The sequence below is a fragment of the Felis catus genome, chromosome B1 (assembly GCF_018350175.1).
Source record: "Felis catus isolate Fca126 chromosome B1, F.catus_Fca126_mat1.0, whole genome shotgun sequence".
Classification (NCBI taxonomy): Eukaryota; Metazoa; Chordata; class Mammalia; order Carnivora; family Felidae; genus Felis; species Felis catus.
In genome coordinates this window covers 31,493,280-31,520,561 of record NC_058371.1, presented here as the reverse complement: position 1 = coordinate 31,520,561, position 27,282 = coordinate 31,493,280, and the positions used below count along the sequence as shown (strand labels likewise).

The 27,282-nt window shown below is 48.3% G+C and overlaps 1 protein-coding gene across 2 annotated transcripts in view; it reads left to right on the top strand.

The window, feature by feature from the left end:
- Positions 1 to 27,282, top strand: part of DPYSL2 (dihydropyrimidinase like 2) — a 130,777-nt gene that overhangs the window by 78,565 nt on the left and 24,930 nt on the right. For both annotated transcript variants that reach the window (XM_011281434.4, XM_045055359.1), the window contains exons 4-6: positions 23,138 to 23,302; positions 26,220 to 26,281; positions 26,794 to 26,874. In XM_011281434.4, the coding sequence (XP_011279736.2) occupies positions 23,138 to 23,302; positions 26,220 to 26,281; positions 26,794 to 26,874 (308 nt within the window). The remainder of the gene's footprint in view (positions 1 to 23,137; positions 23,303 to 26,219; positions 26,282 to 26,793; positions 26,875 to 27,282) is intronic.

Genomic DNA, 27,282 nt, shown 5'->3' with positions numbered 1-27,282 from the left:
TTCTCCCCTGGCCCCAGGAGAACATAGTTTCCATCTTAGTTTGGAAAAGGAGAATTTGCTTTGCTGAATTTTGCTGTGTTTTAAGACACCTGATCGTTTCCTCTCCTATATTCTAGAAACAGACCCACGTGTTTATTGGAAAACGGTACTTTTCAATCACGGTTGGCTCAAAGGGCAGGTTAACATTTTAATATTAAAATCGTAGTTGCTGGGGGATGAATGGTAGTCCAACACCTGATTGCAAGCTCCAGGTGAGGGCTGTGTCTGAGACTTAGCAATTGTTTTTTTTTTTTTTAATGGTTTATTATTATTATTATTTATTTTTGAGAGAGAGAGAGAGAGACAGTGTGAGCAGGGAAGGGACAGAGAGAGAGGGAGACACAGAATCCAAAGCAGTCCAGAGACTCTCAGCTGTCAGCACAGAGCCCAATACGGGGCTCGAACTCATGAACTGCAAGATCATGACCTGAGCTGAAGTTGGACGCCTCATTGACTGAGCCACCCAGGCGCCCCTTAGAGATTGTTTATTGCTGTCTCTTCGTGTTGCCGCAGGGAAACCAAAGCCTGGGAGGGGGTGTGTCCTTGTGGGCGGGACTGAGATGATTCCTGTGACCTCTGTCCCATGGTGCGTGTTTATATCTGTATCCGTGTGTCTTGTGTGCATTTTAGTTCACTACCAACAGTGAGTGCAGGTGGAAGTTCACCCAGTCTTCTGACGAAGAGAATCTTTTCTACCGTGCAAAGCTCATCTCTAGGAAAAAGCTTACTTTCCAGAGACTAACTGAAGAAGGTGTTATTCCTGTTTGCAGTGAAGTGTAGATTTTCATTAAATGGCAAGGCCTCCTAGTGAAAGACAGACTGGAAAAGCTGATAAATAAAAAAGAAATAGATTCTCTGTCTGTAGGGAGATGGAAAGTTTTTATTCAACTGTATTTCTGCTGCCTTTGGCTTGAGCGAATAGGCATATGACTTTTCTGTCTTCGTTCTGAGAGTCAGATGATCCAGAAACCACGTTCTGCACAACATTTCTGTTTCTATGACATAAATCCCTTATTTCCATTGTCTCCTTGCCAATTAAAGGTGGCCTCTAGCAACCGATGGGTTTTCCATCCAGGATTGTGCCAGAAAACATTATTTTCTTGATTGGGTTCCCTCCTCATGGATTGGTTTGACCCTGGCTTTCTCCGCATTCTCTTTGTCTCGAAGGCAATTTGCAAAAAAAAAAAAAAAAGAACTGCCTATCCGTTCTGCTTCCCCCTAGGAGAAAAGATGCTAGGTAATAGTCTCATTAGTTCAAGCTTGCTTTATTCATTAATTAACTAATCCATTCGTTATTTATGTGTGTATGCGCATGTTGGCTTACACAAACTATACTGACTCGTTAAAAAAAAAACAACAACAAATAATTTACATGCCATAAAACTTAGTCTTTTAAGGTGTACAATTCAGTGGTTTTCAGTGTATTCATAGAATTGTGGAGCCATCACTCCCGCCTGAAGTCAGAACATTCTCACTTCCCCGAAAGGAACCACATAGCAGTTAGCAGCTATGCCCCACCCCCAGCTCATTCCAAATACTCAGCTACTCTCTGTCTCTGTGGATTCGGACATTTCGTATAAATGGGATCGTGTAATATGTGGCCTCTTGTGTCTGGCTTCTTTCGTTTAGCCTGATGTTTTCAGGGCTCATGCGTGTTGTGGCATGGATCAGCACTTCATTCTCTTTTATGGCCGAATAATAATAGTGTATTGTATGGATATACTACATTTTGCTTATCCATTGACCACTTGACGGCATTTGGGTTGTTTCTACTCTGCGGCTATTGCGAAATGAATAATGTTCTTTGGTGGACACGTTTTTGTGTGCACATATGTTTTCATTTGCCTTGGGTGTATATCCAGCAGATGGGTTGCTGGGGTTTATGCTAATTCTATCTTTCACTTTCAGGGGACCTGCCAAACTTCTACAGCGGCACCATTTTCCTTTCCCACCAGCCTTGTAGGAAGGCTCCGGTTTCTCCATATCCTTGCCAGTGCTCGTTACTGTCCGTTGTTTTGGTCACAGCCACCGGGGTGGGGAGTGAGGTCGTAGGTCATTGTGGTTTGACTTTAGGCTTTATTTTAAGGCCGGTCCGCTTGCTCACTGACCCTTAGTCACGCTCATCTTGATCTGTGATGTGAGAACTTGGTTTTGAGTGTGTTTTCCTAGCCTTGCAGAGGGGCATCTGATGTGACAAGTGTAGGAATGCTCATCGAGATGAGACAGGTAACAGAAATCACGTATACAACAGAAAAGCAGCCCTGCCACCCAACGGCCTCTGAAATTCTCTTTTTGGGGTTCACTGGCCTGGCTGGCTGCAGTGACTGCCTCTGCCCCCTCCACATTGGCTCTTATCTCACCCTTTGGCCCAGAGTGAGTCCTGTTTTGCTGCCTTTTTGACCATCCTTCATTCTGCTTTATGGTGGGGTGGGCAGGTAAACTACCCTGTGCCAGGGAGGGAACCTGGCAGAGGCTCCTAAGCCCGCCAGGCCCGGGGAGACCTGGGAATCTCCCAGGCCAGTCCATTCCTGCCTCGGATGGGCATCCCCCCTCTCCATAGGCTAGATTAAGAAGATAGTTTACCTTCTGCATTTACAGTTACAGAGCCCTTTACGCACAACTGCTCTCCCCTGGGACCCTCCTTTTCACAATCTGTAAGACGGGGTGGGAAACGCCCGCGCCCCCAGCCCTTCCCCGGCATTTCCCACGAGAAAGCTGCAGAGTAGAGAGGTTAAGTGACTTGCCCAAGGCCACCCAACTAATACAAGGCGGAATGCAGGCTCGTCCTGGTGGGATGTTGCCCGCCTCTGTCATCGGGCGAGGGGACATCAGGCGTGTGAACATGGTTTCAGTGCGCGCGCTGGATTTGGGGCGGCTCCCTCATCGCTCTCTGGATGTTTCTGACGTAGTATCAACGTGCACCTGCTCCATCTGAGAACTGATGGTATTGTGCTCGACTGCGGAGGCCGCGATTGATGTGGGCTGGCGGAGAGTGATAACGAGAAGGATGTGGTCACTTTCTCAGTGCCGTCGCAGCTATTGCTTTGTTTAAACAAAGTTAATGAGCGCCGTGGTTTCCACTGCTAAGAAAACCCTGTTCATTCATCCGTTCAGCTGATGTTCATTCTGCTGCGCGGTAGGTACTGGTCTCAGCATTCAGACTGCGGGCAGGGTTTCCATTCTCAAAGAACTCGCAGGCCATCGGGGAGACCAACAAATAAAAGCTTAACAATATAATGTGGTAGCCCCTACACTAAGGTTCAGGGGGCAGCTGAGAAGAAGACATCTTTAAAATCTGCCTGAGAGGGTCAGGGGGAGACTTCCGCCGAGGCTTGAAGGCAGGCCAGGATTTTGCCCTGGAGTCCGATTGTGGGGTGGGCAGCAGGAGGAGGTGTCCAGCCAAAAGCGAGGCATGCATGACCGGATCGAGGCACGTGGGAGCCGGTGAGTAAGAGGCTGGCACCCTTTAGAATTTACAAGTAAACCAGTATTGCTGGGTATTAAAAAAAAGTTCCAGCAGGAAGGACATGGGGGGAGTCTAGAAGGAAGGGGAGTGGGGAGGGGAGGCTGGTGGGGAGGGGTGTCGTGTGAGAGCATCCTGTTGGGGCAGGAGTGCTGCCACTGACCTCTGAGGCCGCAGGGGAGCCCCTGCCCCCTGTTTTTTCCAGACTCCGTTCCCTTCCAGTTTGCCTCAAAACCCAACCAAGTCCTGTCCCAGGCAATGCTGAGGGACTGCGGGTGGTGGAGAGTCAGTTCCTCGAGGGCAGGACCGGGACACTGATGGGAAACCCTTGTTGTGCGAGGGTAGGTCTTCAGGAGTTGCTGCCTTAGGGGCAGGGCATGGCCTAAGGGAGGTGTGATGCTGGGAGGGACTCTGGGTTTGGCCACCTGGTGTTTGAGTTCTGCCTTCACTGCATACCAGCTGAGCAAGTACTTTTTGTGTGTCTGAGCCACAGTTTTCTTTCTCTTCCTTTCTTCCTTCTTTTTTAATTTATTCTTTTAAATTTCCCTAAGACATACGTAGCTTGAGGTTTACCATTTTGACCATTTAAAAAAACCTTTTTTTTTAAATGTTTATTTATTTTTGAGAGAGCGAGACAGTGTGAGCAGGGGAGAGGCAGAGAAAGAGGGAGACGCAGAATCTGAAGCAGGTTCCAAGCTCTGAGCTGTCAGCACAGAGCCCGACGCGGGGCTCGAACTCACGAACTGTGAGATCGTGACCTGAGCTGAAGCCGGATGTTCAGCCGACTGAGCCACCCAGGCGCCCCCATTTTGACCATTTTTCACAAATTTTATTTCACATAGAGAGAGAGAGGGAAAGAGAGGGGGGTGAGTGAGGGGCAGAGGGGGAGAGAGAGAATCCCAAGCAGGATCCACACTCGGCAGGGCTCGATCCCACGATCCTGGGATAGTGATCTGAGCCGAAACCGAGAGTTGGACACTCAACCGACGGAGCCACTCAGGTGCCCCTATTTTGACCATTTTTAAGTGTGCAGCCCAGAGACTCTATACCTGGTAAATACTAACTCCCTGGTCCTCTTCCCCACAGCCCCTTACAACCACTGTGCTACTTTCTGACTCTATGAACTTGACTATGAATTGTTGATCGTACATGTTTGCCTCTTTGTGACTGGCTTATTGAAGTCAGCATAATGTCTTCAAGGTCCATCCATGTTGCTGGCTGCGTCCGAGTTTCCTTCCTCTTAATGGTTGAATGATACTCCATTGTATGGATATTCCATATTTTGAAATCCACTCATCTGTTGATGGACACTTGGATTGTCACCGCCTCTTGGCTATTGTGAGCAGTCTTCTCTGAACAAGTATCTGTTCCAGTCCTTGCTTTTAATCCTTTGGGATATACACCCAGAAGTGGAATTGCTGAATCATATGGTAATTTTTAGCCACAGTTTTCTGATGTTTCAAGGTTTCGGTACGGCTTATATTTGATAGATTATATAAACTACCGAGCATGTGTTTGGCACATGATAAATGTTAATTCCATCCTTTCTGAAAGGCCCCTTCCACCCTCCTGAAAAATTTACCCTTTAAAACTAAAGCACTTTTAACTATTTTGATGAAAAATACCTCTTCAAAGTCACCTGGCTAGCTCAGTCAGTAGAGCATGTGAATCTTGATCTTGGGGTGATGAGTTTGAGCCCCGCGTTCGGCATAGAGTTTACTTAAGAAGTAATAGTAAAGTAGGAGAAAATAAAAGAAAATATTCTTTGTTGTTCTCGTGTATTAAAAAACAACAACAACAACAAAAAAACCTCTTCAGGGATAGTGCCTGTTTCCTTCTAAGTGAAGGGAGTGGAACATAATTTAAAGTCTTAATGCCTCAAGGTTAGTTCCCGCCTCCCCCCCCCCCCCCCCCACGTTATTGTTTTGAATCTGTGTTAGAGCATTGTGCTGCTTGCAAAAGTGTTGGGCTTTTAAAAACTCCCACAAATGGTCTCTAGCTGTTGGGAGTATTTGTCTCCATTTCATCATTTCCCTGCCTCCTCCCTTCCTGGCCTCCCTTACTTCTTACTGTTACTAGAATACCTGACTGTGGTTGCTAGCCTCCTTCCTTTAAGTTCACGTTTCAAGAATGCCTTCTGCTTGAGGACCAGGGGACGGAGATCCTCGCTAATGTATGGGGGTAGGAAGAGGCAGGCGCTGAGTGAGATTCTGTAACTACTCTTCCCTGAGAGCAGTTTGTTTTAACTGAATGGAGGTCTTTGGGGGCAATTGTATGGAGTTTGAGTGAGGAGTCAGATGGCCAGATGTGGATAGTGCGGTGTCATTGTGTCTTGGAAATTATGCCAGGGAGGAGGTGAAAGCCAGAGAAGTACTCTGCCAGGTCTGAAGGGCAAGTGGACAGCTTCCATCTGGATGGTCTTAGAAGGCTTCTTGGGGGTGGGGGGTGAGAAATGGGCCTAGTTGGGGATAGAGGTGAATGAATGTGTGAGAGAACACATCTCTCTTCTCTGGAGAGAGTCAGAGGAAGCCCAGACCTAGGAAATCAGCTGCTGGCTGCTCCTTGGGCTCCGTGGCCACTGTGCTTTGACACTGCTTCACTGCAGGACCCAGGAAAAGTCTGACATCTGACCATCTCCATTCTAATTCCCTCCCTGTCAAGTCTTGCATTTATTCATTCGGTCTGTTTTAGAATCCAGTATCTTCTGTGTTTCTCAAAGGCATTTTTGTCCGGTTGGGGAAAGTGTGTAGAAACTGCTCTCTTCTCTTTGCTTTGAAGTTTCATTTTGCCTCAGGTCTCTGGGCCATGGAACTTGGGCAGGAGCACTAGTGCCTGCCCAGCACATACTTCAGTGTTTCCCTCCCTGCTGAGTAAGAGGCCAGAATTCCAGTTACTATCTCTATTATATAACATTGTTCTGGAAGTCCTAGCCAATGTAATAAGACAAGAAAAATAAGCGGTAAAAATATTGGAAAGGAAAAATAAAATGATTGTTATTTGTTAGGTGGTCTTAAATATTCAAAGGAATTAACTGAAGAAAATGTTGGGTCTAAGAAGAAAGCTTATTAACATGACCAGTTTAAAATTATGTATTCAAGGGGTACCTAGGTGGCTTAGTTGGTTAAGCATCCGACTCTTGATTTTGGCTCAGGTCATGATCTCACAGTTTGTTGGGTTTGTGGGATTGAGCCCCGCACCGAGCTCTGTGCTGACCGTGTGGAGCCTGCTTAGGATTCTCTGTTTGTCTCTTCCTCCCGCTTGTGCCTGGGCGCACACGCGCGCGTCCTGTCTCTCTCAAAATAAATTAATAAAGTGAAAAAATAAAAATATGTATTCAAAAGTAACAGCTTTCTCATATGCCAGACGTAACCAACTGGAAAATATAATTTAAGAATCCCATTCACAATAGCTGTACAAAATATAAAATAACGGGATTACAAGAATACATTCTTATATATGGGACTTGAGAAAAGACTTAAAAAAAAATGCTATGTTGATGCACAGAAAGACCTAATTCTGTAAAGGAACATATTCTTTAGAGATTAATCTATAAATTCAGTGTGATTCCAACCAAAACCTCAAAGAGTATTTTGGCTTTTTGACACTTGACTGAATGATTCTGAAGTTTGGGTTAAAGAATCAACAAACCCTAAAAGCCAAGAACATATTTTAAAAGCACATAATGAAGAAGGGCAGGAAGCCATACTTAATGGGATATTTAAAAAGCTATACACATGTCATAATTAAAGTGATATGGCACTATTCTAGGAGAGACATCAATGTCAGTAAGGTAAAGTAGACAATCTATAGGTATTTGTGTGAAAAAAGGAACATTTCAAGCTCATGGTGAAATGATGGCACAGTCATAGTATTATGCTGGCATAGTTAACCACTTGAAAAATAGAGAAAAGTAAACTCCTTATTCACATTCTCTATCCAAATACCTTTCAGATGGTTCAAGTTAAATTTAAGCAACAAAGTCAAGAGAGAACCAGAGAAAATACAGATGAAGAGTCCCATGCTTTAGATAGAGGTAGAATCAGAAAAGACAGAGACACGTGACAACATAGAAATGAAAGACATCATCAGAGTAAAATAGTCAAAAGAAACACCAGAAGTAGGAAATTAGATTTGAAAAATACGAGAAAGGGTTGATGCATTTAAAGTGTGGAATCTTAAGGGTGCCTGAGTGGCTCAGTTAGTTAAACGTCTGACTCTTGATCTCAGCTCAGGTCTTGATCTCAGGCATTGGGCTCCAAAGGGGTCATGGAGCCTACTTAAAAAGAGAGAGAGAGAGAGAGAGAGAGAGAGAGAGAGAGAGAGAGAGAAAGAAGTAAAATAGAATATGAAAAGTTAACATTTCAATAAAAATATGAACACTAATAGAAAAAATAAGGGTATGAACATGGTATGCGCAAACGAAGAAATAATTCTACCATAAAACTTAAGGGAAAATGTTCAACTTGAATGAGTAATACAGAATACCAATTAAAATAACATTGAGCTAATTTTTGTCTACTGAATTTTCAAATAGTGAAAGGAAGTAATACCTTGTTAACTAGGTTGTGGTGAAATGGCGCTCCTAAGTGCCTGCTAGGTGCTTCCACTGATCTGGCCTTTCTGGAGGGGAGTGAGACCGTATCTAACCAGGGCCTTGCAAATTTATAAGCAAGAGATATTCATACCCCTTGAGTCTGAATTATCAGTATGCCTTGTTTTGCTCTACGGGTGTTCACTGTAACATTATGTTTGATGAGAAAAGATTAAAAACCTAAATGAGCGAAATACATAGTTGGCTAAGTAAATGATAGCCATCTCAAGGAAAAGGTAGTTATGTAGTCATTAAAAACTATTGTGGAAAATATCTACGAATACGAACATGCTCACAACATATCGATAGAAGAAAAGTAGACCGTGATCCCTATATCCCGATTTGATACTTTCTAAAGAGAGCTTCTTTTTTAAAAGAGCTTTATTAAAATATAACTTATATACTGTAGAGTTAGGATACTACTTTTGTAAAGAATACGTAAGTGGGTGTGTACGTGGGTAGGAAAAAAGATTGGGTAGACATACATCAGACATGTATTTTCTTTGGATGATGGAACAACGGAAAATTTTGGGTTTTTCCTAAATTCTTTCTTGTTTTCCAGGTTTTTGGCATTTAAGTACTTTTGCACTTAAAGGAATTTTATAAAAAGAAAAGTTTCCTTGGAACGCTCCTTTGCATCTGGGTTATTATCTCTCACCCCTGTCGTTCTTGGGGAGGAAGAGAACATAATGTGAGGAAGTGTTTGGATTTTATGTACCGTGGCGCAGGCTGGCGTTTGTGAACTTTCAACTACCCACACGGTGATAGGGTTTAACGACAGGCTCCCTGAACAGCTGGGTCCCTTATCGGGCTTAAACCTCATTGTCCAGATACATTGGCCGTTATTCAGAGTCTTATTAACCAACTAGGGGAAAAAGACCCATTGAACCGTTAGCTCTCCGCCCGAGATGGGGAGCACATGATGATACAATGACCATGGTTCAGACTCCAGAGATGTTATGCTGTGTTTTTGAATTCAGTCCAGGTTCCTAGGAGGAAAACACCCGTCAATTATGTTGGCTCTAGATAGGTCCCAGTCAACATATGACATCACCAACTCTTCCTTCCCTGCCCAACTTTCTTTGGAGGGGATGCAAGGAAGACAGTTGTGCAAAACTGGAATAAACAGAATAGACACCAGGCGCCCCATGCTTTTGCTTCTAGGTTGAGCTGCCATCCAATAGCCGGTATGTTCTTTTTCAGGCACAGTGAGACTCTTGTCGCAGCAGCTTTGTACAAGGTGGATTAGTTGCTCGTCAGCTAATTAGAGTCCCGAGCACACATCACTTCTTATCTGAACTAGGTCCTCTTGTTGTCTTTATTATATTATTTGGCGTGTGCCCATAAACGATGCCCTGAAATACAGTAGTTGTGAGCATGACATCTTTTATTTTGGGCCACATTTCCTCAGAAAGGTGATTGTAATCAGATCATGGGGTTTGTTTGATTATCTACTTGAATAGGAATGTAAACATGACCCTGTTTCTTTAATTTGCTTCTTGTTTTTTCCGTTGTTGTCCTTGACCTTGGGTCTTTGGCTGTAGCATTTGACATAGTTCTACCCATTATGTATGCGAGTATACGGGTTTCTGTTGGGCCGTAATAAGGAAGCTGCAGGTCCTTGAGTTTATAGTTGGATTCCCTTCCCAACAGGGGACCAGCAGGAAGGAAAACGGAGACAAACCCGCTCTGCACGTGAAAGCCTTGCAGTGGGGCTTTTATGTTTTTGCGATGTTCCACACAGCCCTGTAATCTCTTATTTTTGGCAAGCCAGCACTGAATCTGTGGTCCGGTAGCCCCGGGCAACCAAAAGCTGAGACAAACAGAGGAAGTGTCATTACTCACATGTTTCCCCAGCCACCTCATCTGGGTCTGTCGCAGCCAGCTGCCGCCCCTCTTTCGAGGTGGAGCTCCTCGGAGCAGAGTCTGACCAGGACCCACACAGACACCCTTGAGGTTGTCGTTCCCTGGCCCCTAGGGTCCCTGTTGCTCCTTACTTTCCTGCATTCTTTCTGTAATTTGTTCGTAGTCTGGATTTGACTTTATGGCAGCCTTTGTGGTGAAAACAGGGACGTCTCCATTTCCTTAAAGCAGCCTGAAGGCCCCGGGAGGTGGAGGGAACTCCCCTCCAGCCCCTCTGTCCCTGTCACACGCGCACCGGCGTGCAGATGCACATGCACGCACATGCCTATGCACACACTCACACATGCATGTGCACGCACACCCTCTTGGGTCATCCGGCTGGTGCCCAGGCTATAGTGTCTGGAAAACGGGGCTGATGGAAGGGGTCTGCTCAGGAAATCGGCAGACCTTCGGGCTGCCTTGGCTACCAGCCCTTACAAAGTTCACCTGCTAGGTCCTCTCCTCCCCAGAAGTTGACATGGGAGAACCAGATCCTGGATCCCAGCCTGTGGTGCCCGTATCCCTGGGGGATTTTGAATATATAAATTGTTTCAATGCTTTAAAAAGCCTGCGGGGAGATTTAACTGAAGTGATGTTTCCAGAATAGGCTCAGGTTTCTTTGCTTGTGATAGGAATTAGGGGAACGCTCATAATGGTGATTAGTTTGTGATTTCTGTTCTGATTGGGTAGAGGTTCCCTGGGAGGTGAAAAGTCTATATTTATTTATGTTGGTTGAAAGAGGGTCTCTGATTCCTCCTGTGCTGGCATTTACTGTCTTGCATTTTACAACCTGTGCCTACTTGCTGTGTAAACAGGACAGATTTGTTTTGCTTATCTTGGTCTTATTTAGTTTTATGCAAAAGACTTAAAGTTCTGGGCTGTTCTTTCTTGTGACCCCGGGAGCCTCGGGCCTCCTCTCAATGACGCCTTTATCCTGTCTGTTCTCATAACCTGTTACTCCTCAGTGGGTTTTCTACCTGAGCCGACCCCACCGAGCCCTTCCCCTGGTCCCTGGCCCCTGGCCCCTGGCCCACACGGGGCACTGAAGAATGCCCTTGGATTCTGTGCCCCTAGGGTGCCCCAAGCCCTGACCCCCTTTTGTGATACCTCTAAGTAAAATTGAACATTGAAGGAAGACTGACTTCGTGCCAGGAATTGGGTCAAGCAGCCTTTTATCCTCAAGACAATCCTATTTTGCTTTTAATTTAACAAATGCTTATGTAAGACCTACTGTGCCAAGCTCTGTTATAAGCCCCTTTACAAATACCATTTCGTAACAGCCTTGTGAGCGGGTGCTGTTATTATCTCCTTCCGAGTAAGAAAACTGAGGCCCAGAGAAGAGGAAGGCTGCTAAGGTTATATAGTTAGTGGATAGTAGAGTTGGGGTGCCAGCTCAGAGTTCACGCTTCTACCCCTATTCTAGGAAGTAGTCACTGTTGCTGTTCTTATTTTGCAGATGGGGAAACGGAGGCACTGGGGAGGGGCGGTTAAATAACTTGCCTGAGGTCCTAGGACTAGTCAGTGGCGGGGCCGGAGATTCAACCCCAGACAAGTGAGCTCTGTACCTCAGCAGTGCACTGCCTGTGGGTTTCCATCACACCGTGTTTCCAGCACATTCGGCCTGGACGCTTAACAGCATCAGAGACCACTCGCACCCAACACTGCATTTCCTGGTTCCCTAACATTTCCTTCATGAGCGAGAGCCCCGCTTGGGCTGCCGAGGGCCAGTTGTCTGAGCGGGGCATTTGAGAGCCTGCGAGCCGCAGGGCCTGTGGAACCGTGTAGGGAGGAGTCACTCCCCTGGACTTCACCATGCTCTGAGGAATTGCAGGATCAAAACGCTAGCCTGAAGCCAACCCTGTGGTTCTCCCGCTGGTGCAGGGATAGGGGGTGCCATACCCTTGGCCTTTCTTCAGACTCAGAATGCCTGTCTACTTACAAGAAACAGAACCCTCTCCCACTCTTAGCCAATGATTTCAACATCTCTTGGAGACATCCTCCATGGATCTGAAGTTTGAAGCTTTGCATTCTAATGAATTTGGCTGGGATTTTCACCTTTGGCTCTCCCTGCCTTCTCCCTGGGCCACGATTTCATCATCGTGCTTTGGGGATGGAGCTTCCTGTTCAGGGTCTGTCTTTCGGCAAACATACGTGGAGACAAAGCGTGACTTCTCTCTAGGCCCCTGGGGTCTGGGGGCCTGGGCTGTCTCCAGCTCTGCCTCCCATCTCCTGTCTCCATCTCAGATGCTTAGCAAGACAGCCTTAGTGGGAGTTGTCTTAGGCTCTCATGATAAAGCTGGAAGGAGGGTTGGGGGGCACCAGAGCTAAGATGGTGGACGTGGCCATTTAATCATGTTCTTGTTAAATCGTCAGTAACTTCTTTGTACAGCTGGTTGTTCTGGTCTCTCGTGTATTACTCAGTTCCCTATTTGGGTCTTGGAAGGTGGCCATTTATCTGAAACAGAGAGACGGCTTAGTATAGTGAAAAGAGCTTTGTTTCTCATCCCCCTTACATAGTAAGCAAATAAAATGAAAATACCAGCATTGGCTGGGGGGACATCTCGATGGGTTGCTAGGTGGCAGCGTGAACTGGTGACACTTTTGGAATGCAACCTGGTCATCTGTATGAAGAACCATCGTTCATCCCAGCTCTAGGACCCTCTCCAGTGAAAAGCACTTAGAAGAGGCAGAAAGGTATTTGCGAGAATGTGTTCACGAGAACATTATGTAATAGAGGAAGACTGGAAGCAGTCTGTAGGTTCAACACGGGGGAATGGTTAAGAAAGTTATAGCAGATTTCCCTCCTCCCCTACCAAGTAGTGCTTATAAAAATTGAACCATGAAGACTGTAAGACAACGTGGTATTAACGGTATTAAGAAAAAAGTGAGTGTGTGCTGTGATTATCCCCATATAAAATATATGCACAAGACAGGTCTAGAAGATGACACAGAAAAAGACTCATGGTCACTGTTAGGATGGTGGGATTATAGGTAGTATTTTCTCCTTTTATATATACAAAAAAGGAAAGGAAACAGTAAGCTTTTGGATTCAGACCTAGGATTAATTCTGGTACTACTACATCTCCTGTATCTTTTTGCAACTCTTGACGCTTCCCTGGGACTCAGATTCCTCATTGGTAAGAAGACAGAACAATTTCTAAGCGTCCTGGATCTGAACCTAATTTGAGCCAATAAGATCTCCTCATGTCGAATCTGCTGGACTTGCCTATATCAACAAGACAGGCTCATGGGCATTTGGAAGCATCCTTGTGCGTCAGCAATCCAAGTTCTTTGTGCATTCCTGGTGGCTAAGCAGTGTTTCTGCAGATTTGTTCTCACCATTCAGGGTTTGATGGAACCTTCTCTGTAGGCAGTACACAGCTTAGGGCCATCCTTTCTTTCCTTTTTTTTTTAAAGTTTATTTATTTATTTTGAGATGGAGAGAGAGAGAAAGAGCAAGTAGGGTAGGGGCAGAGAGAGAGAGACAGAGAGAGACAGAGAGAGAGAGAGAGAGAGAGAGAGAGAGAGAGAGAGAGAGAGAGAAAATTCCAAGCAGGCTCCACACCACCAGAGCAGATGTGGGGCTCCCCAAGGCCACTGGTCTACTCTGATGGGCCTTTCCGGGGAAGGTTGACCCCATACTGCCTACCGATGGGCTCTCAGGCTCTCCCAGTCACTCCCTGTCTGCTCTTTCTAAGTCAGGGAGACAATTTCTGCTCATTGTGTAATTTGCCACTCTTTTTTTTTTTTTTAAATGTTTTATTTATTTTTAAGACAAAGAGAGACAGCATGAGTGGGGGAGGGGCAGAGAGAGAGGGAGAGACAGAATCCAAAGCAGGCTCCAGGCTCCGAGCTGTCAGCACAGAGCCCAACACTGGGCTCGAACTCACGAACTGTGAGATCATGACCCGAGCCGAAGTTGGACGCTTAACCAACTGAGCCACCCAGGCGCCCCATGTGGTTTGCCACTCTTAAAGGTTTTACAGATTATAAATGACCCTTCGTCCCCACACACAGATTTCATTAGCCTGGCCTTTGATCTCACATACCATGTGCATGCTAGGCCATTTGCAGGCTACCCCAAGCCTCACAGAAAGGGGTTTTATGAGGTGCTGACATTTTGACAAGCTTTTTATCTGACATCCCAAATTGACTGTCACCGGCTCACATTGGCCATTTCCTTCTGTGTCTAGGTCATTAGCTGTGCACTTAAGTGAACCTGCCTGTGTTTTCGATACTAAAAAAAAGCCTAGGTTTGAAGAGTTGAGGTGAGTGGTGTTCGTAGAAACACCAAGAAGGTGGTGGTTAGTCAAGGCTGTAAAGGCTGTAAAACAAAGTGGGTTTGGACCCCAGCTCTGTGAGTTTGTGTCTGCATGACTGCAGGCAAGGCTCCTGGCCACAGCCCCCCGTCTGTGGCGCCAGCATCGTGAACGTGTCTGCCTCTCTACTGTAAGCATCAAGTGAGATAAGGCTTGTGGTAGCACCTTGTAAATCGCTGGGAAGCTGTGCCCATGTGAGGTTGTATTACTGCTATCAAATGATGCAAACGGTGATACGAAGTTGTACCATGGTTCCATTGTCCCATTCCCTTGGAAGAATACTTCCAGAGGGGTGGATATATTTCTCTAACATGGGGAGCTCTGGTTATGCCTGCATTAAAGGGGGAAAGTGGAAGAAAGCTAAGGATGTCTTCCCAGGACCGTCTTCAGGCACAACGCTGGGTGTGGAAGCTGGGCCTTCTGTGCCTCGCTCCCTGCCTCTCCTTTCCCACCCTCAGACTCCAGCTCAGACTCCTGGGCTCCCAGGGTGATCTGCCGGCAGCCTGGAAGGAATGGCTGTCTCATTCTGGTGGGCATAGGCCACAGGAAGGGAAATCCGTGGGCAGGAGGCGTGGACTGCAGGTGTGGGAAGCTCCTGGTACCCACCCGCTGCTTCCTTCATGTGGCAGAAGGAACCCTGCAAGTGAAACTCTTGCCTCCGGGTGCTGTAGCTCGTAGACCACAGGCTGCTGCTCCCAGTTGCTTATCCCGGGATTTGCCTGAGAGTGAACAGAGTCCCAGTCCCCACATCCATCGCCCGCCGAATATTGAGCCCCAGGACGACTGCAGGAAGCGGAGGAAGGAGGAGGAAGGAGATGGGGGTGGGGTGGGGGTGGGGGAGGAAAGAGAGGACACGGCTGGGGGGAATGAGAGAGGAAAAGAGACAAGAGCAAGAAATCGGAGGCCCCGTGCAGGCCAGCTGGAGAAGGGTCTGCTGTTCAGATGCCCGGCTCAGGACCTTTTGAATAAATGTCAGAAATGTGAGTGGAATTTAATGAAGTAGGACAGAGCTCCCGGGGACAGCAGCATTGAAAATGCTGGGGCAAAAGAGGAACCAGGGGACGACTATTCAGAGAAGCAGCAGCAGACGCGCGGAGCGCTGTCCGGAAGCTGGGGCGGGCACGGGGCAGCAGGCCGCTGCGGACAGTCACGCCCCAAGGTCGTGGAAGGCCGTGGTGGTCCCCAGGGGATGAGAGGAATTGAGAGCTCGCTCGGGGGGTATTGGCTCAGTGGAGCCGTGCAGAAGCGAATGGGAGGTGACAGCATGGGGCATCAACAGCATTCCGCTCTTTCCAGAGCTTGGTGGGAAGGCAAGGGTGGGAATGTGTAGTAGGCAGGAGGGTCGAGCAAGGTCATTTCCTCCGTGCACCCTGCAATGTACTTTTTCTTCCAAACTAGACTTTAACCATTTTAAGGGTATGGTCTGTATCCTCTGTCTCTGTTCCCTCTGAAGCTGGCCGATCATCAGATCACGTAAGAGGTTGTTTGCTTGTTTTATAAATATTTTTTACTGGATCTTGCTTCGGCCCTTATTCCCTCCGGCCTCTGGCTTAATGATTCTAGCAGTGATCGCTGGATGCCGAACAATTAATCATGGCTGAGCTTGGTTTATGTGAATATATTTGCTTTGTTTTAAAAGCAAGATTTCACGAAAGAGAGTTTGGCCAAGAGAGAAATAAGGGAATTCTTCAGGTGCCTCCAGGTTCAGGCAGTGAGGGGCATGAGTTTATATTCCTGCACATGTCAGGCTGATGATGCAGTTTTCTGTTAATTGAATTACTGAACTACATGCTGTAGTTATAAAATATTAAAGGGCTAAGACTGCATTTTACTTCTCAGAGATCCACACCTCCCTGTCCACTCTTGAGCAGAGGCAGTTAAGAGTAGGGGCTCTGGAGTCAAACGTCCTGGGGTCACCTCTGCCAGCCAACAGTTGTACCGGCTAAGACCACATTATTGACCACCTTCCAGAGTTCTTCCCAGGGCCTTGCTTGGCCGAAGCACAGATGGTCTGAATGTTGCAGACCTTCTGTATACATCTCTGCGATTTAAGTAACATGAACAAGTCACGTAACCCCACTATTCTCTGCTTCTCCAACTGAAAACTGGGGCCACCACTGGCTCCGACCTTAAGGGGGCTGATGTAAGGAGTCAACGAGGTAAACCACGAAAGATGGATGAAATCGTACCAGACATAGGAAGTGTCTGATAAGTGTTAATTATTTTTACTATTACTCCCATGTTTTTAAGCTTATTTATTTATTTTGAGAGAGAGGGAGCGCACGAGAGAGCATGAGCGGGGAAGGGGGCAGAGAGAGAGGGAGAGAGAATCCCAAGCAGGCTCCTTGCTGTCAGTGTAGAGCCCGATGTAGGGCTTGAACTGACGAACCATGGTCATGACCTGAGCTGAAATTAAGAGTCGGACGCTTAACCAACTGAGCCACCCAGGCACTCCTACTAATACTCCCATTCTGAAGTATGTGGATTATACTTACGTTAAAGGTAGTCACTTTGGCGGGTCCCCTTGCCCGGCATTCAGGAAGGCTGGGATTTAAAAACCAGCCATAGTGAGTCTTTCTGGCAGACGACAGGAGAGCTGTGTGTGCCTAGGACTTTTCCAGGGAATGCTGGGGATTCTCAGATTGCATGGCTGGGCCCCTCAGAGGAAGGGGTTTCTCAGTGCTCCAGTACTGAGTTGGCCAAGGCCTTTCTTGCCAGAGGAGTGTATGATGTTTGGTCTCTCCTGTGCCTATTGAGAGTCTTTTGTATGCTGGACCTCCTGCTGGATGCTTTGGGGGACGCAGGGAAGAGGAAGTGAATGACGGTGCTCATATTGGAAGAGCACTTTGTTGTTTTATGAACCCCATCTTACTGAGCACTCCAGCTGTGTTATCGTCACCAGCTTGTAGATAAGAAAATCAGGCACAGACCTTCTAGGTAGTTCAGCCCGTAGGAGAATGCTTCTTTGCACTGTCGGAGAAGCAAGTGTATTTGTGCAGGCAAGTAGGGAGCCCTGTCCGCATGTGCATTAGAGGCACGGAAATACTTCACAAGGGGTTTACGTGTGGTAGTTTTCCTTATAGAGGAGCATGTAACTGTCTTCCTGCTGGTGTTTATTGGGCGCGGCTCTGTAGCAGGCATTCGTCCCGGGAGTTCCCATGGCAGCTCGCTTACACCTCTCTGGAACCCTGGGCGTTAGGTACTAGTATGGGCTCCATAGAGGAGGGATCTGAAGCCCAGAGAAGAGGAGTGTCGTGAAGAGAGCCACACCGATGAGTAAGGGGCAGAGCGGGCCAGGCACTCGGGGGGTCTGACCCTGGTCTTTCCTCCACTACCTCTCCTCTGGGCACCCCTGACGCTTCCAGGGACAGGTGCTTTCTCTTCCCTTTCTGCTTTTTTTTATCCCCCCAAGAATAAAACCGTGTTCTCCTAGCTGGCGCACCCGGGGGCTCCCAAAGGCTCTCATCTCTCCGCCAGCAAAAGGCATTCTCTGCTGAATAGGTCGCCCGGCATTTTGCTGAGTAGATGCCAGCTCGATGCCACAGAGATGAGCCAGCAGTGGTTTGTGTCGTCGTCTCCCTGATGGCTTGCTTTTAATTCAAGTCCCCTGATTCATCTGGGATGAGAAAGGGAGAGGCAGACGCACATGCAGCTAAGTGCAGGGACTAGAGAATGAGTCAGGATGATTCTGGAATGCGAGGCAGGAGATGGGCAATTCCGATAGAGTAAATACCGCTGGCGTGCGGGGTGCAGGGTGCCGTGTGTACTGACCAAGCGGGGTGTCTAGAGGTGGGCCTCCGTGCGACTGTGGGTGAGGCTTCAGAGAGGCTGGAGCCAGAGGGGGCCCCAGCTGGGGTCCCCCTCTTCTCTCCGCTCCACCTGCTTACCCCCTGCGGACTTTTGGGAGGTGGTTCCTGCTCAGCCACTTTAATTCCCTGAACAGGGCCAGCGGTGGTATGTCTGTGTGTTTTCGATATTGCTGCCCCCCTGGAGCTGATCAGAAGCCCCAACTGCTGTCCTTTGGAAAACTTGGGGTCTTGGATTGTGTCAATGTGGACTTCCTGGTTGTCATGTTGTGTTGAAGTTAAGCAAGATGTTACCCCTGGGGGACACTGGGCGGAGGCTCTGAGGATCTCTTACAACTCCAGGTGAATCTACAATTACCTCAAAGTAAGAAGCTAAAAATAAAATAGGGTCTTTTAAACACTGCAAACTCCAGAGGAGTTCTGTATTTGAATTTCAAGGTCCAGCTCCTTTACCGTGTTGTATAACACCTTGCCAATATCCAGTAAACATAAAAATGGGATACCAGGGTGCCTGGGTGGCTTAGTTAGTTGACTGACTGCCTCTTACTTTCAGCTCAGGTCGTAATCCCTGGTCCCAGGATTGTGGGATCGAGCCCCATGTCAGGCTCCACACTTAGCGTGGAGCCTGCTTAAGGTTCTCTCCTGCCCCCCTCCCCTTTCTCCCTCTGCTCCTCTCCCTTGCTCATGCTCTGTCTTTCTCAAAAAAAAAAAAAAAAAATTAAATTAAAAACAGTAAAATAAGATACCAAAACCACTCAAGGCAAAAAGGAATGAAGTATTGATACATGCTCCCCCAGGAATGAACCTTGGAGACCTGCTGAGTGAAAGAAGCCAGACCCAAAAGACCACATGCTGTATGATTCCATTGACACGAAATGTCCGAAAAGGGCCAATCTACAGAGACACAAAGCAGATTAGTGGTTGCCTGGGGCTGGGAATGGGGAAGGGCGGCAGATGGGAACGGGGTTTTCCAATTCGAGGCTGGTGATGGTTGCACAGCTCTGTGACTAGCCCACTGCTGAGTTGCACGGCTTACATGGGTGAATTGCACAGTATGTGAATCACATTTCAGTAAAGCTGCTAAAAAAATGTCGGGTCTTAGGTTTTAAGCGAAGTAAAAATCATCCTTTGAAAACGGCTGGTGTCTTGCAGATGCGAGCACTTCGGCTGCTGGTTGTAAGTTCTGAGTTCAGGCCACTGCCCCGGGGCATGTTCTTGGCTCTCTCATAAACCAGATTCATGGGCCTCCCACGGAAACCACAGGGTGTTTCTGAGTGTTCGTCCCTGGGGGGTGAAAACTCAGTGCGTGCCAGACATTTTTCCAGGTGCTTTCATCCATGCTTCCTTCACCCTCCTGCAGCCCTGCACGGCGTGTACTTTCGTGCCCCTGTTTTGTATATGCAGAAATCGAGCTCCCGTGGAGTGTACACAGCAGGGCAGAGGTGCCACCAGAACCGGGACGGAGCCCAGAGCTCTTGGATCCCAGGGTCATTCTCTTTTCACCTCCTGGTGGAGGGCTGGGTTGATGAGCTCCCCCTCACGTCTTACACAAGGGGAAAAAGTCAGCTGCGAGGCAAAAGCCAGCAGGCTCTTGCAGGGACAGCTTAGGGAAATCACCGGGGACAAGGCCTGAGAGTTCCAGGCAAATCCTTTGCAGGCTTGTGTCTTCCAGTGGGTCATCTCTGCTCCCTCCGGAAGTGAGGATGACATTCTGCCCTGTGCCCTGGGGCAGCTCTTCCTAGGAGAGAGCTCCTAGGGAAAGGACCGTGGGAAAACATGAGGAGGCTTTCCATGGACACGTTTCTGAGTGTCATTCGTTTTTAGAGGAAACATGTTTATTTCCCTGGAGCTCTCAGCTTTGTCTGTATCCTGAGTTTTCAAGAGTTCGTAACCCTAGGAGCTGTTTTTTGGACATGGAGGGAGGCTACGGTATTATTCCAGCCAGGGAACCTGATGTTTTTTTGTAAGTGGCAATGCTGTTGTGTAGTAAAACGGGGTAAAGATGGGCATGAGTGAGTTCAGGTGCTTGGAGAAGAAAATGGGAAAAGGTTTGCACTCAGTGATCCAAGGCAGACCCAGCAGCTCCAAGAGAGATGATTAAAAACCAGATTCTCAGGGCGCCTGGGTGGCTCAGTCGGTTAAGTGTCTGACTTAGGCTCAGGGCATGCAGGAACTCATGGTTCGTGAGTTCGAGCCCCACATCAGGCTCCTCGCTTCCAGTGCAGAGCCTACTTGGGATTCTGTCTCTCTTCCTCTCTCTCTGCCCCTTCCCAACTCTCTCTCTCTCAAAATAAATAAGCTTTAAGAAAATGCAAATTCTCGGGTTCCAGCCCAGACCTACAGAATCTGAAACTCTGGGGATGTCCAGGAACCTGTGTTGTTTTTTTTTTTTTTTTTTTAATTTTTTTTTTCAACGTTTATTTATTTTGGGGACAGAGAGAGACAGAGCATGAACGGGGGAGGGGCAGAGAGAGAGAGGGAGACACAGAATCGGAAACAGGCTCCAGGCTCTGAGCCATCAGCCCAGAGCCTGACGCGGGGCTCGAACTCACGGACCGCGAGATCGTGACCTGGCTGAAGTCGGACGCTTAACCGACTGCGCCACCCAGGCGCCCCAGGAACCTGTGTTTTAATAAGCTCTCAAGAGAGTTCTTAAACACACTCCGGTTTGAGTAGCTTAGCACCAGACCTCCTTACATATGCTTGAGGCTGAGCCGGAAAATCTGGTCACGTTCCCAGGAGAGCACCTCCTTTGGTGCTTGACCTGATCTTGCAGGGAGGCATGCGAGCTGGAAGGGAACATGTATTCATTTATTGAAAATGTTTGTTGAGCACTTCCTCGATCCAGGCACTCAGTCCCTCCTCCGAGGGAGTTTACATCCTCGTGGGGGAGTCAGATAGCAAACTAGGGGGGATGGATGCAGAAATACTGCGGATGAGGGTGTCACGCTGGGATGGTGACCTTCAGCCAGTGAGGGGGAGGCAGGGATGCCCAAGCAAAGAGCCAAGAGAATGGGTGTCCAGAGAGAGAAGACAGCTGGTGGAAAGTTCCGGAGGTCGGGTGGAGTTGGGCAGCTCAAGTAATGGCAGGGGGCCGACGGGGATGAGCCAGGGGGAGGGGCAAGAGAGTGTTGGAGAGATGAGACTGGATCCACAGGACCAAGGGGGGAGTTTGAATTTGGCTCTAAGGTGCTGGACAGCCACCGAAGGATTAACCGGCAGAGTGGCAGGATCTGGGGAAAGATTTGACAAGATCCGTCTCTCCGGCTGCCTGTGCAGGCTGGTTCAGTGGGGCAAGCGACGAAGCCAGGGGCGTGACTAGGGAGATTCTGCCCAAACTGTATTTGCAGCAAAGTTCTGTTTTCCTCCTCCTTGTCTTCTGCCTCCTCCTGCCCCTCCTCCTCTTCCTCCTCCTCCTTTTTTGCGGGGTGCGGGGTGGGGCACAGTTTAAGAAAATTGGAACTGTTTTGCCAGGGTTTCTGTTAGCATTTTACAGACGGAACTGACTTGCATCCCAAGTGTGACATCCTCATTGCTTTCCTTAGATAACACTAAACGTATTACAGTACCAGCTAGGCGCTTAATTACATACACGGCTACTGATGAAAAAAAAGGACATTTCATCAAAAGACAATTCAGCTCAGATGTGCACATTTTTGAGACGTACAAAACCAAGCTCGGTTGATGACGGTTGAGCAGCGTCTGCAAGATTTGATCCATTTCAGAAATATGAGCTCACTGGCATTGCCTGGGCTGGCATTTTCTTAGCCGAGAACTACTTACCTGGGTGTAGGAAACCTAATATTTTATTTAGAAGAATGATTCATTGCTTTAGGGGTCAAGAGGCCTGCGTTTTGTCTTTTTTTGTTGCGCAAGTTTGATTTGATCGTGGACAAGTCATTGCAGTGCATATTTTAGTGTCTCTGTGCAGAAGATGGGTAATAATTGTTCTGGTAACCCTCTTTTCATCAAGGTAACTGGGCGAGAGCTGTCTGAGACTTAGAGATATTACTACCTGTGCAAAGGCCCTGTGGCAGAAGGGAGCAGGAACTGAAAGGTAGCCCATGCGGTTGGAGGAGACCAGAGTGCAAAGGGAAGTTGATCCAGAGTGATGTTGTTAGAGGGGGCAAGGGCCAGGCTGGGCAGAATCTTGCAGACCTTGTTGGGGACTTTAATCTTTATCTTAAGGGGAGACCACTAGAAGATTTAAATAGGGGAATGACAAAAGATCGATAGATAGGCTGTCTCCTTTAATCCTCACAACAAACGTGTGCAGCAGTTAATATCCCCATTTTAAACCAGCACAGAAATTTAGGGTAGTGGCGATTGAGTAGCTTCCCTAAGAGCACGTTGCTGGCAGGTAGTGGAGCCAGGAGACAAACTCAGTTCACCTGGAGTCCAGAGCCCCCCTTCTTCCATCTCAGCCCAACTCAATAACTATATAACAATAACCACTGTTTTAAAAGACGCTTTGAACTCTTAAGACGAAAAGATCTCCCTTACATTACAAAGTGGTATTATGCTGCAGAAATATGAGCGCCGACGAGAGATCGGATACGCTGGGGAAGCTTTGAAAGCCTCAGCCTGCGTGGCGAGGGTCCAGCATCTTCGAGTTCCTTGCCGTCTGGTGGGGGGCGCCTCACAGCCAGCTATCGCCACACGGAAAGGTTTGGCAGCTCCGGCCGGCCATCTGACACTGCCATTGTCCGTAAGGACTCATTGTCCGTGAGATGTCCCGAGGTACCTGCTTTCAGGGGCTCTGAGCCGGGCAATCAGATCCGGGCAGTTCATGCGTGGTTTCGTGGGAGTAATTGTGCCATGCCAAGGTTTCTGCTTTCTGCTTTCTCCCTCTTGGGGAGTCCGTTGGTTTCAGTGGATTCTTAGGAGCTGGTTGTAGAGATCACCATCTCGGTTGTGGACCCAAGAAGCCTTATGCAAGGTTGAGACGGGAAAACTGCTGCTGACCCGTGGCCCTCGAGCCTTCTGTTGATGACGACAAATGTTTGTTCTTTTCTAGTTGACCATGTCGTGCCCGAGCCCGGGACAAGCCTGCTGGCAGCCTTCGACCAGTGGAGGGAGTGGGCTGACAGCAAGTCCTGCTGTGACTACTCTCTGCACGTGGACATCACGGAGTGGCATAAGGGCATCCAGGAGGAGATAGAGGCCCTGGTGAAGGACCACGGTAGGTTATGCTGACCGGCACCTCCGGGGATATTTCCATTTCGGTACACGAGCCGGCACAGCTCTCTGAAGGAGAGCTCTGTGAATAGCGCTTGCAGACCCCTCTGTGCCTCTCCTCCATGCCTGCGAGGAGAGACGGTGGGGCTGCAGCTGGTGCCCACTGGAGGCAGCCAAACCCAGCGTGGCAACAGAAGCTTTCATTGATGGGAGAACCGGACGGAGCCTCACCAGGGGGACCGGTTCCTGTGTGACAACTGCACACAGCTTACTGGTTCGAGGGAACTGCGCCCAGCCAGGTTGGACAGTTGAGGCCATGGGACTGATTTGCTCTCAGAGGATAAGAACGCCTGTCCCAGTGAGGATTCTGGACCGTCATGGGCGGGGGGAGGAGGTGCCCAGGATGCCGAGTGGGGGACTCTTCCTGCAAACCCACGAGGATCAGGATAGACTTGAGGGTGAGGAGGCTCTGGGACAACCTGAAAGGTCTTTTTCATGCCAGGGGACTATTTCAGGGAGTAGGATTCCAGGGGTTGGGCCCTGGAGGATTCCCAGGCAGGCTGGAAGAACCCGGACTACCTCAGGGTGCCTTTGGGACCCTTCTGTCCACAGGGACCTTGGGAGTTCAGGTGCTAATGCCAAGTCACTTCATCTTCTGGGGTCTTCTTGAGCTTGGCTAGAGACTAGACTCCTAGGGTGACCTCTTGGCTTCATGGGATCTTAACTGTCAGGGGAGCGTCTGTTGCTTTCGGGTTCTGAGACTTCTAAGCCCAGGAGTACCGCTGTGGGTAAAATAGCAGGAGGGAAGTCTCTAGGTGCGGATACGGTAGGTATCCGTGAATACGGCCGAAAACGCCCAGAATGAAACTCTGGAGTCTTGGGTTTAGTGTGTCTTCCTCGCATTAGCCATATGACCTTGGGGAATTACTTAAATTTCATGAGTCTCCGTTAAAAAAAAAAAAAAAATCACATGAGGGTATTGGACTAGATATCCTAAGATTCTTTCTGGCACAAAGTTTCCACCTAAAAGAAAAGAAGTAGCCCTTGACCTTTCTCGCTTTTGAGAATACAGAGTCTTAAAGGGTTTAGCTTTCCATACTTAAACTGAATCGAATCCACATCAGGCGAGAGTGTCACCATAGCAACTGTTGCCTGGCCAGAGAGAAGGGTTGGGATGTCCCGAGCCACTGAGCCCGGGCAGCGTCCAGCACCCCCAGGTGGCTTGAATTAAACTCCAAGACTAGAAGGTTGTCAGTACAGTTGTTTACCATTGTGATGGATGTCAGGCAGGGATGTTTGGTCTGGTGCCTCGGGAGGCAAGGACTCTGAAATGCCAGGGTGAGAATTGCAACATCAGCTTATTGGACCCTTTCTTACTTAAGAACGTTTCTTTTTCTTTTTTTTTTTTTAATGTTTATTTATTTTTGAGACAGAATCAGAGCATGAATAGGGGAGGGTCAGAGCGAGAGGGAGACACAGAATCCGAAGCAGGCTCCAGGCTCTGAGCTGTCAGCACAGAGCCTGATGCGGGGCTTGAACTCACAAACTGTGAGATCATGACCTGAGCCGAAGTCGGGTGCTTAACCGACTGAGCAACCCAGGCGCCCCACGAATGTTTCTTAAAAATCAGCTTGGATGGAAGTCTGTTTACCAGAGGAAAGATCTAGATCTTGTAGATCTTCACAGAATATTTGGTTTCGTTTTCTTCTCAAAGTCACAACAGCTGGGGGCAACTTTTGTTTTTATTTTTTCACTTTGTATTTACTTTTATTTTATTAAAAAAATTTTTTTTAACGTTTATTTATTATTGAGAGAGAGGGAGACACAGAGCATGAGCAGGGAAGGGACAGAGAGAGGGGGAGACACAGAATCTGAAGCGGGCTCCAGGCTCTGAGCTGTCAGCACAGAGCCTGACGTGGGGCTCGAACTCACGAACTGTGAGATCATGACCTGGGCCAAGATCAAGAGTCGGACACTTAACTGAATGAGCCACCCGGGTGCCCCCATCTTAATCATTTTTAAATATACATTCAGTGACATTAAGTACATTCACATTGTTGTGCAACCATTTCACCACCCATCCCCAGAACTTGTCATCTTTCCACACTGAAGCTCTGTACCCATTAAACACCAACCCCCCAGTCCCTCCTACCCCCAAGCCCTGGCAATCCCCATTCTCCTTTTTTTTTAATTAAAAAAATTTTTTTTAATGTTTATTTTTGAGAGAGAGAGAGAAACAGAGCTCAAGCAGGGGAGGGGCAGAGAGAGGAAGACACAGAATTCGAAGCAGGCTCCAGGCTCCGAGCTGTCAGCACAGAGCCTGACGTGGGGCTCGAACCCACGGACTGCAAGATCTTGACCTAAGCGGAAGTCAGACACTCATCCGACTGAGCCACCCAGGCACCAGCCCCCCTTCTACTTCCTGTCTCCGTAAATTTGACTTGTAAATGGAATCTTACGTATCTGTCCTATAGTGACTGGCTAGTTCCCTTAGTGTAATGTCCTCAGGGTTCATCCATGTGACAAGATATTCTTCCAGCTTCGGGCTGAGTGACATTCTGCTGTATGACTGTACAACATTTCGTGTATCCATTCATTGGTCAGCGGACACTTCTGCCCTTTGGCTAATGTGAATAACGTTGCTGTGCATTTGAATACACGTAGAGGTACAGGCAACTTCTAAGTTCGGTATAGTTTTAAACTTAGAGAAAAACTGTCAGGATGCTAAAAGCCTTTGCACCCTCTTTTACCAATTCTTTATATTTCTGTCTCCACCTCTGTCTCTGTCTCTCCCGTCCTTCTTCTCTCTCTATATATATATACATATATGCATAGTATTATACCTTTCTTAGTTGCTTCCAGATTATTTGGTTTATTTATTAAAGTCCTGTGTCCACCTCTCTATTTTGTCTGTCCGCTAGGGGTCAATTCCTTCCTGGTGTACATGGCTTTCAAAGATCGCTTCCAGCTAACTGATTCCCAGGTAAGGAAAGTTGCCTTTTCTGAACAGGCATTTGGTACATTTGGGCCAATGTCGTTGTCTTGGAAGCTGCCTCCGGTGTGTGTATGTCCCTTGGCTTCATGGGACATGGCTGGTGGATGAACTCCCTGATGTAACTTTACCTTTAGGGAGGGTCTGAAGCCAGTGCACTGGCCCCCGGGGCTCTGGAGTCAGCCTCAGACCTGCCTCTGTGGGACAGCGTAGCCCAGAGATGTACTCAGAGCCACCTCAGCAAACCTGGCGGAGAGCCGGGTGTCGTCCGTGACCCTCCCCTACTCCGCATCCCTTAGGTTATGCTGCCCCTGTTGATTACCGAGCGGGCCTGCTCGGCCACGTGTGGCCGGAAGCCTTGCCCTGGGGGCCTGTCCACAGAGCCAGCCTTAACAGTAGCGGCCGCCGGTGCCGTTTCTGACCCCTGTGGCCGGCAGGGGAGTGGCTGTACCTGTGAGCTGATAGATGGACATCCCTGTCTCTGATCCCCTCCCCTCCTCCAGATCTATGAAGTATTGAGCGTGATCCGGGATATCGGTGCGATCGCCCAAGTCCACGCAGAAAACGGCGACATCATTGCAGAGGTATGGGGCCCTCTTCCTCATCGTTTCTTCATGACGTGCAGGGTGAGAGGTGGGCTCGGGAGCGGGAAACCACTTCTGTGGCTCAGCTGCAAGGAGGAGAAACAGGGTGACCTGGTGTGACCGCCCTGGGCACGGTGCTAAGAGCCTCACCAGCAGCGTGGATGTCGGGGACGTGTGCCTCTCTGCATTCCGCGGGACGCACGGCCTGTTCCTTTTGCACAGAGAAGTCAGTTCTCTCGTGCCGTAGGGCAGCCGCCTGTGGGTGGGCGACATGGGCTTCCACGTACAGACATTTTACACTGTGGCCCAGGGCCGGGCACGCGTGGGCTCTCAGCATCCCGGAGGAGAGCTGAACACCTGCTCAGGCAGGACTGGGGACAGGGTACTGAACCCTTCTCTTCACGAGGC